Consider the following 12,717-nt stretch of genomic DNA (forward strand, 5'->3'; position numbering starts at 1 on the left):
ACTAAATCAGATTCGGAATGAGCTGCTGAAGGAAAGGCAATATCATCTGAATTGGGGAAGTGCATCCTGGCTGGAGGGCGTGAGGAGAGGGCAGCAGGCAGCTAGGTCTGGGCAAGCCAGGTAGCAAAGGTGTCTGTTGGAAGCCATCGCAGCTCTCCAGCAGCCGTCCTCGGACAACCTCAAGAGCAGCTTGTCCTCTTCAAGCCCCGCTCTCAGGAAAGCGGAGGACGCTCCTCCAGCCTGTGCCTGGCACCTGCCCCGTTCATGGTGGAAGGTGTTGGACATGGACACTGCTAAACTGGTGGTGTTGTAGGCACGGCTGCCAGCTGCGTGCCGGTGACGACCTCCTGGAAGGTGAGGCTGCAATGCTGTGTCGCTTGTGCTGTGAGGGTCAAGGAGTTCCTCTAGAGTCAGGGCAAAAGGTCCCAGCATGCCAGAGTGCTGTTTTGGTGGAGTATTTAGTAAAAAGCTTTTGTGGGTCCAGAACTCAGTAGAACAATGTTTATTTCCCTCTGTATTGATGTGGAGCACAGAGACACGAGCCTGAGATTGTCTCAGACGAGAGTGTTGTGGTGCTCGCATGCTGTAAAGAAAATGAAGGATGAACCAAGAGGCCTACGCTGGGGTTGCACTTTGAACATTTACACGTTTCATACTGTCGAACCTTGGGACTTCATCACACTGGTGATTAATACTCTTCATCTGCTTGCAGCCCGTGAAGCTGGAGGTGGGGGCGGAACTTCATCTCTCCATCAGATTTAACCCTGCTTATGAAGAGGATTTGAGTGGCCGGGTAGCAGAGAAGGCTCTGAAGATACGGTTTCTTGAGCATCCCCATGAGGAGCAGGTCACCATTCGGGGAGAAGTCTACTTCCCGAATCTCCGTTTCGAGACCATGGCCCTGGACTTTGGCTGCATCTTGAATGACACTGAAGATATGCGCTACGTCAAGATGACCAACTGCAGCCCGCTTCCAGTCCAGTACCAGTGGTTTTTCCTGACAGGCAGCCAGATTCGGTATGTGCACCGTTGTCCTCTCCTTGGAGCTCTTCTCCTTCCTCGTGTCCTGTTTGTGCTTTAGAAAGACCAAGGCTGTTTGCCTGGGGTCTGACAAATTGCTTTCAGCTTTCCCTTGCGGAAATAACGCCTGCCAGCCGTGGTCGGGCTGGATGCTCAGGGAATAGGTGATCTGCAGTGGTTTGATGCTGGGGAGGAAACAAAGTTCTCCAGCCAAGCTGGGGCTATAAGATACTAGGAACGCATTTTGCATAGCCCATAACCTGGAGTCCTGCTGTATTTCTGGAGCTACAAACCCGTGCGTAGGTACTGGGAGAAGCAGATAGATAAGATGACCTCTTTTCCTTCCCTGCCAACCCTGTTTGTTGTCATTTCGTCCTGAGAACCCACACAGGCACTGCCACCAGAGCAAAGAGCTGCTGTCCCAGTCTCTTGCTGCTGCTTTGCTGTGGCCCCTGTCCTGGTTCCCCTGGCAAGGGAAGCTGGTGTGGCTGGCTGCTTCCCCAGACCTTCGTGGCCTGAGGCAAGCACCGCCTTGGTGAAGTGAGGCTTCACCACAGGACATCGCGTTTGCGAACCAGCTGCTTGGTGTTTGACAGCGAAACAGCAGGTTCTGCTGCGGCTTTGGGTACGGCTGTAGGTGTTGGTGGGAGCACTGGTCTGAGCATCCCCGGGTGGCAGGGCCGTCCTGCGCTGGTTGGTCTGTGGTGTCCGAGCCCAAGAGCAGTCTCGCAGTCGTGCTGGAGCACGTCTGTGAACACATTGCTAGCAGTTCCTCCCGCTGTGGCCTCTCTGCATAGCACAGAAGTGCAGTCTGGGCAGTGTTAATTACAGTAGCAAATGGTTTTTCCATAATGCCGTAGGAAACCAAGCAAAGTTAACCACTGTGCATCGAAGTGCGGCTATTACCAATAATAGAGATCATCACTAAAGAGTTTTGTTTAGGGAGTTGGGATCTGGCTCAGAGGAGATGACCTGTTGGGAACTGGAAATTAGCTATGGCTATGGGGAGAGCTTGGAGGAGAAGCCCTCTCGCAGCTGGGTCTTAGCAGGTAACAAGAAGTCTTTAGCGTGGCCCTTCTCGCTGCACGGCGCCTTCGGGAACAGACCCTAAAGTGCAGAGGAAAGTCTGCAAAAGCAGGTGGAGGAAGGTGGGCAGGGAAAGGGGAGCAGGGCTGTAAGCTCTGCTTGGAGGCCCCTGTCCACTCCTGGTAAATTAGATGAGGGTTTAATGACAAGCTAAAGGGAAAATCTGAATTTGATGATAGAACAATGCATCTATTTTATACTAACGGAGAAACAAGCGCATGGCAGTGAAGCCTGTGTGGAATTAATTTCCTCTGGGGCCACTTGTTGGCTGGTTGCCTGTTTCTCTTTACTCTTCTTTTTTGAGAACCGATTTAGGATTTTGGAAATGTTGACCACTGAATCAGTTTTCAGCTTTTAATTACCCCGTCTCCACCTGACCTGGTTTTGCTTGGACCTGAGCCTGCAGGTGCTGGTTCCTCTGGTGGGTGCCGAGCCACCCAGCTCTGCTGAGCCCGTTGCAGTGGAGGGTGCCGAGCACCTGGCTCGATAGCAGCCTCTGCTCCCAAGGGTTTGGCGTAGCCCCTTTGCTGGCTCGTTAGCGCTTGTGGACATTAGGACAGCTCCCTTTTCTGCTCTGCATGTTAATTAAGCAGTAATGTACTCTCTCTGGGTCCCTCGGCAGAGGTCATGTGATCCTTGGTGGCAGGGCTGGAAATGAAGACAGTCTCCAAGCTATTAACACCTCAAATTGCTCATTAAGAGCCCGGCAGAAGGGCAGCCTGTCAGATATTATTTCTGGTCCACATTAAGCACTGTTGGTATTCTAAATGATCAGATCAAACTAACTCATTCTGACATGGAGGGAGGGAACCGAACATCAGGTCTGATGAAGGTGAGCTCGATAGAGTGTCACCATCCATACATCTAACCTTGCTGGAGCCCATCAGCAGAGACTCCCAGCACCAGTCAGGCACACACATTTCTTTTGGCCAGGGGAGAAAAATGTTGTTTCTGCTGCTGGAGCCGTTGCTTTGCGACCGGGGAATACCTGCGGCGCAGCGGGGAGCTGAATCTTCTCCTCGACATTTGCAGTATATTGATGAAAAATGAGGGAAACTTCCTTCCCCAGAGCGCTAATCGCTGCTACCTTGGCGCTCGTCAGGGATCAATGGGCCGTTTAATTGCAAGCCTCCGCCTGGAACTGTTGGATGCGTCTTTCCGTGTTGCCTGGCGTGTGCGGGGATGCCCCGAGACGGGCTCCGTGGGTGCCCCTGCGCGGTGCTGGGCTCTGCCGGGGTCAGGGCACGGCAGGCTGCGGGCTCCATCGCTGCTCTGCCTTGTGGCGCTGAGAGAAAGCGTCGCCGCTTGCTCGTGCCGACCTGCAGCTGCAGGGAATCGTTAGGGGAAATATTCAGGATAAACATCTGGTAGAGCTGCAAGATTTCTCACTTTGTGCCTCTGGATGGGGACAGCATGGTGGGTGCTGTCAGGAAGGCACTGGTGGGTCTGGACTGGGTCATTGGGTCTGTCCCTTTGCACCTCGGTCTCCCCATTTTGCCCAGTTTGTCTGTCTCTTCCTTTCCCGCAGCACCTTGTGCCTTCGCGCAAGGCCCGCTCGCCTCTGTCCTCTCCCACGTCTCCTTGCAGCCAGCTGCCTGCACCGCCGCTGTCCCAGCATCGTCCCGGGGCAGCCCCAAGCGTTGACCTGCTCCGTTCTGGTTTCAGAGCTGCTGGGTCAGACCATCGCTGAGCTCGCACCGCCAGTGCCCTCCCAGGGGCCGCATCCTGCCCAGGAGCTGCTCATGCAGGCTTCTCTGCCTCCCACTGCGGGTCCGTGATCAGAGTTCTGTTATTTTCCAGGTTCAGCCCTCCAGCACCGAAATTCTTCACCAAACCCCAAGCGCCGAAGGAGGAGGGAGCCCAGTCGGAGCACTCGGTGTCTGCAGAGGGCAGCTCCAGCGACGGGGGTGCGGAGGAGCCAGCCAAAGCCCTGGGAGCGGCGGGGGATCCTGCCCGAGAGCCAGCAGATGACTCCTTGGAGGCACAGGTAGATTGTTCTTGTGGACCTGCTGCTTGCGTTGCCTCCCCCAGCTTGCCAGGGAAAAGCTGTGCTGGTGCCGAGCGCCCGTTTTGCTGCTGTGCTGTCACGTGCCCCGAGAGCGGGCTGGACACGGGGCTTCTGGGGAGGGAGAAGTGGGAGAGTTTTGCTCGGAGAAGCCCACTCAGGTCCTCCTGACCTATGTTGGGTGGGGGATTTTTTTCCCTTGTTCCTTTACAATGTAAAATGAGGCTTTTATCTGCATGGTGATGCGAAGGTTTTCAGTTTCCTGTGTCGAGCCGTGCCAAGCACTGAGCTTCACATCCCACCTTCTCAGCCCCAGCTAGAGCCACCCATTGCCATGTCTCTGCCTTCACCGAGACCCCGTACTGCAGTGACAGCCACAGAGCTGTCTTGTATAAAACAAGACTTTGCCAAGCTGCGGTCTCTTCCTCCTCGCTTTTCTGTGGTGCCCAGTAGTGGGACAAGGGGCAACGGGCACAAACTGAAGCCTAGGAGGTTCCACCTGAACACGAGGAAGAACTTCTTCCCCCTGAGGGTGATGGAGCCCTGGCCCAGGCTGCCCAGGGAGGCTGTGGAGTCTCCTTTTCTGGAGATATTCAAGACCCGCCTGGACGCGGTGCTGTGCAGCCTGCTCTGGGTGACCCTGCTTTGGCAGGGGGTTGGACTGGGTGACCCACAGAGGTCCCTGCCAACCCCTACCATTCTGTGATTCTGTGAAGATTTTTCCCATGGTTCCTCCACTGGAAAGTATAGCGTGTGCAGGATGAGATTAGAATGATTTTGCCTGTGTTTGAGGAAGAGGTCCCTCCAGCCACGTCTGCCCCTTGCTCCAAGCCATGGCTGCTCTTCTGCATTCATTTTGCTGCCTGACATCTTGATCTCTCCTCCCCTCCCTGCAGGTTTTCGACATCCTGCCGCTGTTCGGTGTGCTGCAGCCGGGCGAGAGCCAGCGGGTCGCCTTCATCTTCTTCGGCCACACCAACATCGTCGCCCATGTCACGGCGCTGTGCCGGGTAGAGGGAGGCCCGACCTATGAGATCGCGCTGAGCGGGGAGGCTTCACTCATCCACTACCGCCTAGACGTCACGGAGATCGACTGCGGGCTCCAGGTACCGCACACTTCTCTTGGCAGAGGTCCTTGTCTTGAAACCAGCACCGACGGGTTGCTGCCCACCTAGGTCTGGGGCTCTCTCCCCTTCCCAGCTTCTTTGTTAGCTCTGTGGCTTGGAATTACAAACTTTGAGTCAAACGTCCTGCATCCAAGCTGGTTTTTAATGGCCATCTCCACCCCCTCCAGAGCGGGGAATTCCTCCTCTGCAAGGTACCTAAGGCTGCCTCCTGGGGCAGGCAGGGTCCCAGCGGTGATCTCCAGAGGGATGTGCCCCGGGACATCCATCCGCTGATCTGCAGCTAACGCCTGAGGTCTGAGGAGATGCTCTCTTGTAACGCTCTTGATTAATCCACAAAATAAACCAGGGAGGAAGTCACCTTGGGCTTCCAGTCGCTGTAGCTGGAAAGAATGTCCCAGCGTAATCCCCACTTTATTCATTTTTGGTTAAATACCCCACAGATGCTTCCAGCTGTTGGCACAGACGTGTGGCACCGTCTCCCTTTTGCTGTCCCTGCAAGCTCTGCAAATCCTTGTGTGCAGGTGCCTTTTCTGCAATGTCTTGATGCCACCTCCTCTGTTTCAGCCAGCTGTGAAGTGACACCTTGAAGCGCGAAGGGCTTGTATCCGCTTTGGTTTCTTTAGAGCTGGTCTTGATGTGGTTGGCATTGCCCCTCTGCATGCTGCCAGAAGTATCTGTCCCTGTGTGGGGCTGAGAGGTACCCTGTGGGTTCCCAAGCCAAGAGCCCAGAGCTCCTCTGCCCCTGCTTCTCTCCTGCCTTGTGTTCATTTGCTCTCATCCCAATGAAAGCGGGAGGACGTTCCTGGCCTCAGAGCTGTGTCTTCAGCTCCCCACTCCTCTGTCCTCCCTTCAGCTGTTTAACGAAGTCACCGAAGCAGAGGTCACCCTGCAGAACAGCGGCAAGATGGGATTCACCTACGTGGTGCTCGACGCCAGCGCGGCCGCTGCCGACGGCCCTCTGCCCGGCGTGCCCCTGGTCGTGCCCAGCACGGTGAGTACAGAGGTAGCACAAGGGATTAACCCTGGCCCTGCGTCCAGCTGCCCGGGAGAGTGTTATGGGGGAAAACCAGAAGAAAACAGAAGAAAAAAACCCTAAAAGCAGATGGGGGAGACAGGGCCGTAAGCAATTGCTGCTGGCGGGCAGAGAAGGCGAAGCAGGCGCGTGAAGCAGCTCCATGATCGGACGGGATTTGCAACTTGTCCCTGCCCGTAACAAACCCTGCCTGCCCCTTGCCAGCACTGCCCAGGGGAGACTTGAATCCTGTTTTGCTTGGGCACGAAGCTGCTTTGCCAGGAGTTGTGACAGCCCCCGCCCCGGTCCCTTGCCCCTCCAGCTTTGCAGCAGCGCTGTGGGCAGCGAGGGGGCCGGGGAGGAGCAGGGCTGGCACAGCGAGGAGCGGGGTTGGCAGCATCCCACCATCCCAGCTTCCCAGCCCTGCGTGGACACCTTCGAGCTGAAGCAGCCTTCTGATCTTTGTCCCTGTTCGCAGTGGGAAGGGGAAGCCAAATGGCTTTCGGGTTTCTTCACGCCCATCTCCTCCAAGGGCTGAGGCGCTGATGCCCTCTCCCTGCGAGCTTCTGAAGACACAGCTCGGCTTGGCCCCATGCAGAGGTTGCTGCGACGGCGTCCTCGGCGCTGGCAGCTTGGCCGGCGTTTGCAGAGCTGTGTGTGTGCAGGTGGCCGTGAGCCTGGGTGGGCTCCTCCAGCCTGGGTGTGACTGCACGGGCCGGAGGTGTTTGGGTAGGGTCAGGCCCTTTGACAGCAGCCTGGGAGCCACTGCTGTGCTGGGGCAGGAGCTGCTGGCCCTGCGGAGAGCGCGGGCACTCCACGCAGCTTCTGCAGCGGCTGGTGACAGAGCTTTTCTTTATTCCGGCTGGCTCTTGCTAGCAGAGGGTGAGCACCGTTAGCAGAAGAGCTTGCTCGTGCTGAGCAAAGGAGGGTCTGTGCTGTGGGACCGCACGTGTGATGAGGACATACCGCATCCCGGCGTAGCAGACTCGAGGTTTTGGATATGAGAAAGCTAGAAAGTGATGTTGTCTGACGTTTTCTGATAGAGAAGAACCTGTCTGTTCTTCTCGGCACATCTGTCGTGTGAGCCGTCCTTCCAGCAAACCCTCTCTGATGCGTTCCCTCCCTGTTCTGCCGTGCTCTGCAGGGTTACATTGGACCTGGCAAGGAGCAAGTGCTGAAAGTCTGTTACCTGCCAGGAATGCCTGGAGTCTTCTGCAGGACTTTCCGGCTCCAAGTGGGTCATCTAGAGCCAGCAGAAATCTCCCTGAAAGGAGAGGGCAGCTTTCCCAGGATCTGCTTGGACCTGCCTAGGAACATCAAAGGTGAGCAGTGCCAGTCTGCTCCCCAGGAACGTCTTCTAGTTTGTCCCCCCTGCCGTATGCCCACGGGGCAGCTCACAGCCACCTCCACCAAGCCTAGAGGTTTCAGGGCTGTTGGACCAACACTCAGCCCTCCGGTTGCTTCCTGAGTCTCCAGCAGACGAGCCCATGTGGGCTTTGTCCCAGGAACCATCCTGCAGAGCTTGCCAGCGTATCTGTGCGAGCCCTGGAAAGATGATGGCTAGACAGAAACGCTCGGGAAAGCCGTAATACAGGCTGGCAGGGATTTTGGCAGCGTTGGATTTGCATCACGTTGCACAGGGTGAGAGATGCTGCTGTGTGTGGAGGAAGGTGGGTGGGAGTGAACGTCAGGATTCAGAGAGGAGAGCAGCATCCGCTTGCCATACATGGCTGGAGGAGTGTGTTTCTGGGAGAGGGCATCACTGGGGGCTTCGGGGCTTCCCAGCTTAAATGGGAATGGCACTGTGCCCACGCTTCTGTTTGTGGATGTTTTCTTCATCCAGGAAAGGAAAAATATGAGAAGATCCTCAAGGAGGTGAAGGAAAAGCTGGAAGACGACGGCCATAGAGGTGAAGCAGTTGTTCTGGGGGAGGCTGCAGCCACGGAGCCACCCACGGACGACTCGGGCACCGTGGTGAGGACAGCCGCTGCCCCGTTCGGCATGTGCCACCCTCCCCCTGCGTCCTTTGGTCCCCTTGCGCCCTGCAGCAGGCTTCCCGGTGTCCTGCTGGCACTTGGGTCCTCCCTGGCCATGCATCAGCTCAGCGCTGCCCACCTCTGGCAGTTGTCCCTCTCGTAGATGCGTGAGCTTCCTGACTGCCCCGGGGAGAGATCCTGCAGACTGTGCTCAAGGGCTTGAATTTCTGGTGCTGGCGCTGGGGCTGCAGGTCATCGCTGGGGGGTTTGTTGCTCACAGCCCAGCCCTGCCAGGTTTGCAGAGCTGGCTGCGCCCTGGGACTGTGCTGTCAGCGCTTGTCTCCAGGAGGCACCAGCTGTGTGGTGGTTCCCTTTCCAAGAGAGCTTTGTCCAAGCTGCTTTGGCACTGGCTAGAGGCAGGCCAGTACTTGGAGCTCTGGGAGGTTCCTGGCTTGTCTGTCTGTCTGTCTGACCAGCTGAGCTTTTGTGATAGTGACTGGGCAGGTGAAGATGCAGGAGTTCATTTCCCTTGAGAGAAGGTCCTACCTAAGAGAGCAGGAGGTGTCACAGGCGCTGAGCAGCGACCCAGGGGGACCCCGTCACCCCTCTCAGCAAGAGCAGGATGGGATCCTCTTTCGAAGACAGGCCTGTGCCTCAGGAGGGACCTTTGCCAACCAGCCACTGTCTTTCCCTTCCTTCCCTCAGCTGGACACTCGGCTGCAGATGCAGATGGAGCAGATGCTGCTAGAGGAACATGCCCTGGAGCAGCAGAAAGCTCTGGCCTCCGGTCACCCAGAGGACACTGCCTTTGACCAGCGTGCTCGTTGGAGGCTTCTCAAGTTAGTGGGGACTCCCATAGCCTATCTCCAGGTGCCCCGAGGGTACCACCCAGCAGTGCTCCTGCGAGCTCCTTCTGTCTGCAGAGCTGGGAGTAGCTGGGGGCTGCAGAAAGGGCCTGAGCCTGCTGCCTGTCAGCAGCGGTGTGTCTTCACTTCCACAGAGCCACCCTCAGCTTTGGAGGTGCTCAGCTCCCCACAGGTGCTGGGTTCTGTTCTGAGGGGGGTCCAGCGCAGGCCATCAAGCCCTGCCAGAGAGCACAGGCACCATCCCTGCTGACCAGCTCTGGAAGAGGCAGCTCAAAGCTAGCGTCTTTGTTCTAACGAACAGAGCACACTAAGCAACGAGAGCAGGTTGGCAAACCCTTGACAAACCCCAAACCAGGTGGCCTGGGTGCTGGTGGAACTGGAGGGCTTAGCTAGGTGACTTGGTCCTTCCTGTTGCTCCTTCATGATGGGGCGCAGGTGTGGTAGGCTCCAGTTCAGGAAGAAGATGCTCTACAAAACAGATGATTTATGTGCTTTCCTGAGTGGGATTGCTCTGGAAAAGGACCTTCCCGTGAACCTTGTAGGTGCCGATTACTGCGTTTACTGGTGCTGCTTTGGGGACAGATCTGGTTGCAGAGCGGCGAAGATTTCCTGCGCAGGCATATCTTATGACAAGGTCCCGAAGCAATTTCAGGCTTGGGCTGTATGCCAGGCTTAGCAGTTTCATTGAGACCAGTGGAGGTCCAGTGACCTCAGCTACCATGGCTTTTCGTAGCAGAGAAGCTGTGACCAGTATCCATTTTAAAGTAATTATATTTGAAGGTGCCATTGTTAGCTGACAAAACCTAGGACCTACGCTCCCAGTGACTTAGCAAAGTCTTACTACCAGGTGGTCAGGCCTTGGGTTTCATGGGCTTGGGTTGAGTTTCTACAGCAGTGAATAGAGAAATACCCACTTGATTTGCCTCTTCCATCCACTTGGAAATGTGCCCAGGCTGTGGTTAAAGGACTGTCTCTCCTCCTTTCAGAGCTGAGCTGCCCGAGTACATCCTGGACTTTGGCTACATCATTCTTGGGAGCATCCAGACGCACATCGTGAAGGTCACCAACACTGGGCAGTTCCCTGTGTCCTTCCACGCCAATACACGGGTCCTGCGTGGCACAGGTAACGGGTGCTGGAGAGACTTCCCGTGGGCTTGAAGGAGCTGTCTCTGACAGCTTAGCTTAAGCCACGGGACAAGGGGTGTTTTTTGAGTGCTTGTTCATCTAGCTTTGTGCTCCTTGGGCCCCTCTGCCTCGCACTTTAGACCCAGAGTTCTGGTCAGCAGTACCCAGAGACCTGTCCTGCCTGTGACTGGCCTACCCCACCTCATTGCAGGGGCTAGAGGGGCTGATCACCTTGGTCAGCTCCCAGCATCTTCTGCTCTTGGCTACCCCATGAGCATCAGCTGAGTTTCGTTGTGCTCTCCTTGGGCTTGTGTTGCAAAGGGACGGACCTGTTGTGGTTTGCAAGGGCTTTTTTCAAAGCTCATAATGTGACAGCACTTCTGTTCAGCCTTTGTTGAGAAAGCAGCCTGTGAGGCCCTCTGTTATATCAAAATAGGCTTCTGAAACAGGCCCTGAGGTGAGGGTGCAGTACCATCAAATGGTGACTCGCTGTGTCTGAAGGGTGGTCAGGTGTCTCCTTGAAGTTGTTTTCCAGGGAGCACCACAGCATGGGGGAACCTTAGTTGGAAATTCTCCTGTGGAGAGATCTGTGAATCCTTCCCTGGGATGCCTGATAAAGGAATTGCTGGAGCTCCTTGACAGATCAATTTCCTTTTTACCACGTGGGTGTTGGATTCTGGCCGTCGAAACCCTTTCTCCTTGCACGGTGATAAGGGAGAAGGAGCGGCAGGCTTCTCCGTAGATGCAAAGGGGTCCTTCACAGAGCTGCCAGCCGGGAGACACGTGTGGCCTTAACGCTGATTCACGTGGATTGCGTGTCCATCTCAGCTGCTTTATGTTCATCTCCTCAAGGTTTCCACGTGGAGCTGGACCGCGTGAAGCACCTGCCCTGCTGTGAGACCAAGACCTTTGAAGTGCGCTTCGACCCACAGAGTGCCAACCTGCCGCTGGGAGAGGTGGATGTGCTCCTGCCCATCAAGGTACCGCACGCTTCCTCACCTCCCTGTGCCCGCACCACCTTGCGGGGCAGGCAGCAGGTTGGGGACAGCAGCAGATGTCACTCAGGCTCTCAGCTGGATGCTCTGTCCTTCCCTAGGTAGCCAGAGGCCCCACGTTTTGCGTCCGTCTCCGTGCCAACGTGGCCGTGCCATCCCTGTGCCTCTCCAAGGACAGTCTGGAGTTCTCCGCTGTCCAGTGTGGGCAGTGCCGGGAAGAAACCATCCAGCTCCACAATCAGCTCCAGATCCCTTGTAAATGGTTCATCACCGTGAATGAACCTGTCAAGAAGGTAATGCACAAGCAGTAGGTGACGTGTAACTTCTTGGTTGGGTTTTCTTTGCCTTTCTTGCCTTTTCTGCCCCTGTGGCTGCCTGAGCACTTGGGCTGCAGCTCGTCTGAGGAAGCTTTAGAGGGCACAGAGCAAGGCTGCTTCACCTGGACCTGTTCACTAGCTGATGCTTCACTTCTCTGTCCCCTTCACCCATTCCTCCTCTTCTGAGGACAGTGCCTCCCCGTCTGCTTGCCCTGCCTACGTGTGTTCTCTCAGTTCTAGGCCAGTGGTGGCCGCAGCTGGCCTGGGCGTGGGTGCTCTCAGCACTGTGGTGGTAGCTCAGAGCACCACAGGAACAGAGGGTCTGTCCTGGCAGACCAAGGAGGCCTCACACAGCTGGGTTTTGTGCTCAGGTGGACAAGCATTTGCCAGCGAGCGTGCGTCGGGAGCCGCTCCGGGAGTTGAAGACCAAGCCCTGTGACTTTGAGGTGCTGCCCTCGGCTGGAGCTCTCGGTCCAGGACAGCGATGCAACGTGCGAGTCAGGTTTACACCCACAGAACAGGTGAGATTGGCGGGTGTCACCCTCCAGAGGTCTGGTGGGACAGTGTGGTAATGAGAGCCCAGCGCAGGGAGGAGGAGACGAGGTCTGCCTCCACACAGAGCTTTCTGCAGACCCCTTACTCCCCGTGCCTCAGTTTCCCCTGCAGCACACCCTTCTGAGAGGGGCTTTGAAATCCCGTGGGGGACAAACCGGCCACCAGACACCCTCCTGGGCAGAGCAGGATTGTCACCTGCAGCGGTGTGCTGCCAGTGGTCCCTGTGACTCTGGCCCAGCCTGCCTGCACGTTCCCATGCAGTTTGGGAGTCGGATTAAATGACAGCGCATTCCCAAAGGCAGTTTGCAGGTGGCCGCTGGAAGCTGGCGGTGTGTAACAGTGTGGACACAAGTGCTTCCGTGCCTGGGAACATCCCAGGGATCTTCTAGTTGCTAGTGGAGATGTAACCGTCTTGTCTCTGGCTTTGAGCACTGCCCAGCACTGAGCAGAGACAATGATCGTTGTTTCTAGCTAGCGAGAGGTCGTCTGCCTCTTTCACACAGCTGATGTTTGCCTGGTGCAGCAATGCCAGGACTCTGCCTGGGCAACATCACCCGTAGGACCTTTCTGATGAGCATTGCGCTCCCTCATGACTAGGTGAAAACATTGCATAGACCGTTCTAGATCCATCTG

General features: G+C 56.3%; 1 protein-coding gene across 5 annotated transcripts in view; it reads left to right on the top strand.

Annotated features, from left to right (window-relative positions):
* LOC142362822 (hydrocephalus-inducing protein homolog) overlaps positions 1–12,717 on the top strand; it is an 84,318-nt gene that overhangs the window by 45,677 nt on the left and 25,924 nt on the right. For 4 of the 5 annotated variants that reach the window (XM_075433480.1, XM_075433482.1, XM_075433481.1 and 1 more), the window contains 11 exons: positions 713–1,017; positions 3,907–4,093; positions 5,008–5,217; positions 6,092–6,229; positions 7,395–7,572; positions 8,094–8,224; positions 8,932–9,065; positions 10,079–10,215; positions 11,070–11,197; positions 11,314–11,505; positions 11,901–12,050. In XM_075433480.1, coding sequence (XP_075289595.1) covers positions 713–1,017; positions 3,907–4,093; positions 5,008–5,217; positions 6,092–6,229; positions 7,395–7,572; positions 8,094–8,224; positions 8,932–9,065; positions 10,079–10,215; positions 11,070–11,197; positions 11,314–11,505; positions 11,901–12,050 — 1,890 coding nt within the window. Of the gene's footprint in view, positions 1–712; positions 1,018–3,906; positions 4,094–5,007; positions 5,218–6,091; positions 6,230–7,394; positions 7,573–8,093; positions 8,225–8,931; positions 9,066–10,078; positions 10,216–11,069; positions 11,198–11,313; positions 11,506–11,900; positions 12,051–12,717 lie in introns of those variants that run through there. The other variant, XM_075433484.1, reaches the window with a different exon arrangement.

This window comes from Opisthocomus hoazin, chromosome 12, assembly GCF_030867145.1.
Source record: "Opisthocomus hoazin isolate bOpiHoa1 chromosome 12, bOpiHoa1.hap1, whole genome shotgun sequence".
NCBI lineage: Eukaryota > Metazoa > Chordata > Aves > Opisthocomiformes > Opisthocomidae > Opisthocomus > Opisthocomus hoazin.